The 1092-nt window shown below is 34.1% G+C and overlaps 1 protein-coding gene across 1 annotated transcript in view; it reads right to left on the bottom strand.

The window, feature by feature from the left end:
* LOC107097416 (cadherin-23-like) overlaps positions 1–1092 on the bottom strand; it is a 98947-nt gene that overhangs the window by 17382 nt on the left and 80473 nt on the right. Inside the window, exon 14 of the mRNA XM_015394554.1 lies at positions 37–256. Within this exon, the coding sequence (XP_015250040.1) occupies positions 37–256 (220 nt within the window). The remainder of the gene's footprint in view (positions 1–36; positions 257–1092) is intronic.

The raw sequence follows: 1092 nt of genomic DNA, 5'->3' as shown, positions 1-1092 counted from the left end.
AATTTTCTCAAGCAGAGAGAGCCAATCAAAAGTCACCTGAGACGGTGAGAGTTGAAGTGGAGGTGCGAGGAAACTCCCCGGCGTCATGAGCAACAATCCTCAAGTGGTACTGGCCGATCTGTTCCCGATCCAGCACAGCCGTGGAGGTGAGAACGCCGGTGGAGGTGTTGAGGTGGAAGTCAAGGCGCGGCATGCCCATCTGGAGGGCCATCGTAATGCGACCGTTCTCGTCCTTATCCGGGTCCACTACCTGAACCTGAGGAAAGAAATAGTCCTGTTACTCCTACAAAAGGTCTGCCATCAGAGAAGCAGAGAATTTACCATCTACGCTGCAAAAAATTGAAATCTAAATAAGTATTTTTTTCTTGCAATAAGTGCATTTTTTCTTGAATTGAGGAGGTAATTGAGACACTTTACATTTAACATAAGAAAACACAATTGCATTGTCTTATTTCAAGTGAATATTATCTAATTATCTTATTTTGAGACTAAAAATACTCATTCCTTTGGCAAATTATCTTATTTACCTACTAAAATAAATGGTAAATACACTTAATTTAAGACATTTTTTTTCTCATTTTTAGATGGTTTTTGCAGTGTACCATATGCTGCAAATAAATCTATATTTACTGCAAAAAAAGTAAATCTAAATGAGGCAATGTTTCTTAAAATAAACGCATTTTTTCTTGAATTCAATGCAAAAAAATGAAATCTAAATAAGTCATTTCTTCTTAAATTAAGTGCATTTTTTTCTTGAATTAAGGATTTAAGTGAGACACTTTGCCAATGGAACAAGACAGTTTACACTTAAAATAAGAAAAAAACAATTGCATTGTCTTATTTCAAGTGCATTTTATCTAGATACCTTATTTTAAGAGTAAAAATACTAATTCCATTGGCAAATCATCTTATTTACCTGCTCAAAATAAGGGTAAATACCCTTAATTTAAGAAATTTTTTACTCATTTTGAGATCATTTTTGCAGTGTTGAGCTGGTAAGTGAGACACTTTGCTAATTGAGACAATGCACTTGAAAAAAAGATCTAGAAATTAGTATAAATCTCTAGATTAGTATAAATCTTCAAGAGAAAA

This window comes from Cyprinodon variegatus, unplaced genomic scaffold, assembly GCF_000732505.1.
Source record: "Cyprinodon variegatus isolate N-32 unplaced genomic scaffold, C_variegatus-1.0 Scaffold694, whole genome shotgun sequence".
Lineage (NCBI taxonomy): Eukaryota > Metazoa > Chordata > Actinopteri > Cyprinodontiformes > Cyprinodontidae > Cyprinodon > Cyprinodon variegatus.
This window is presented reverse-complemented; position numbering and strand designations above follow the sequence as displayed.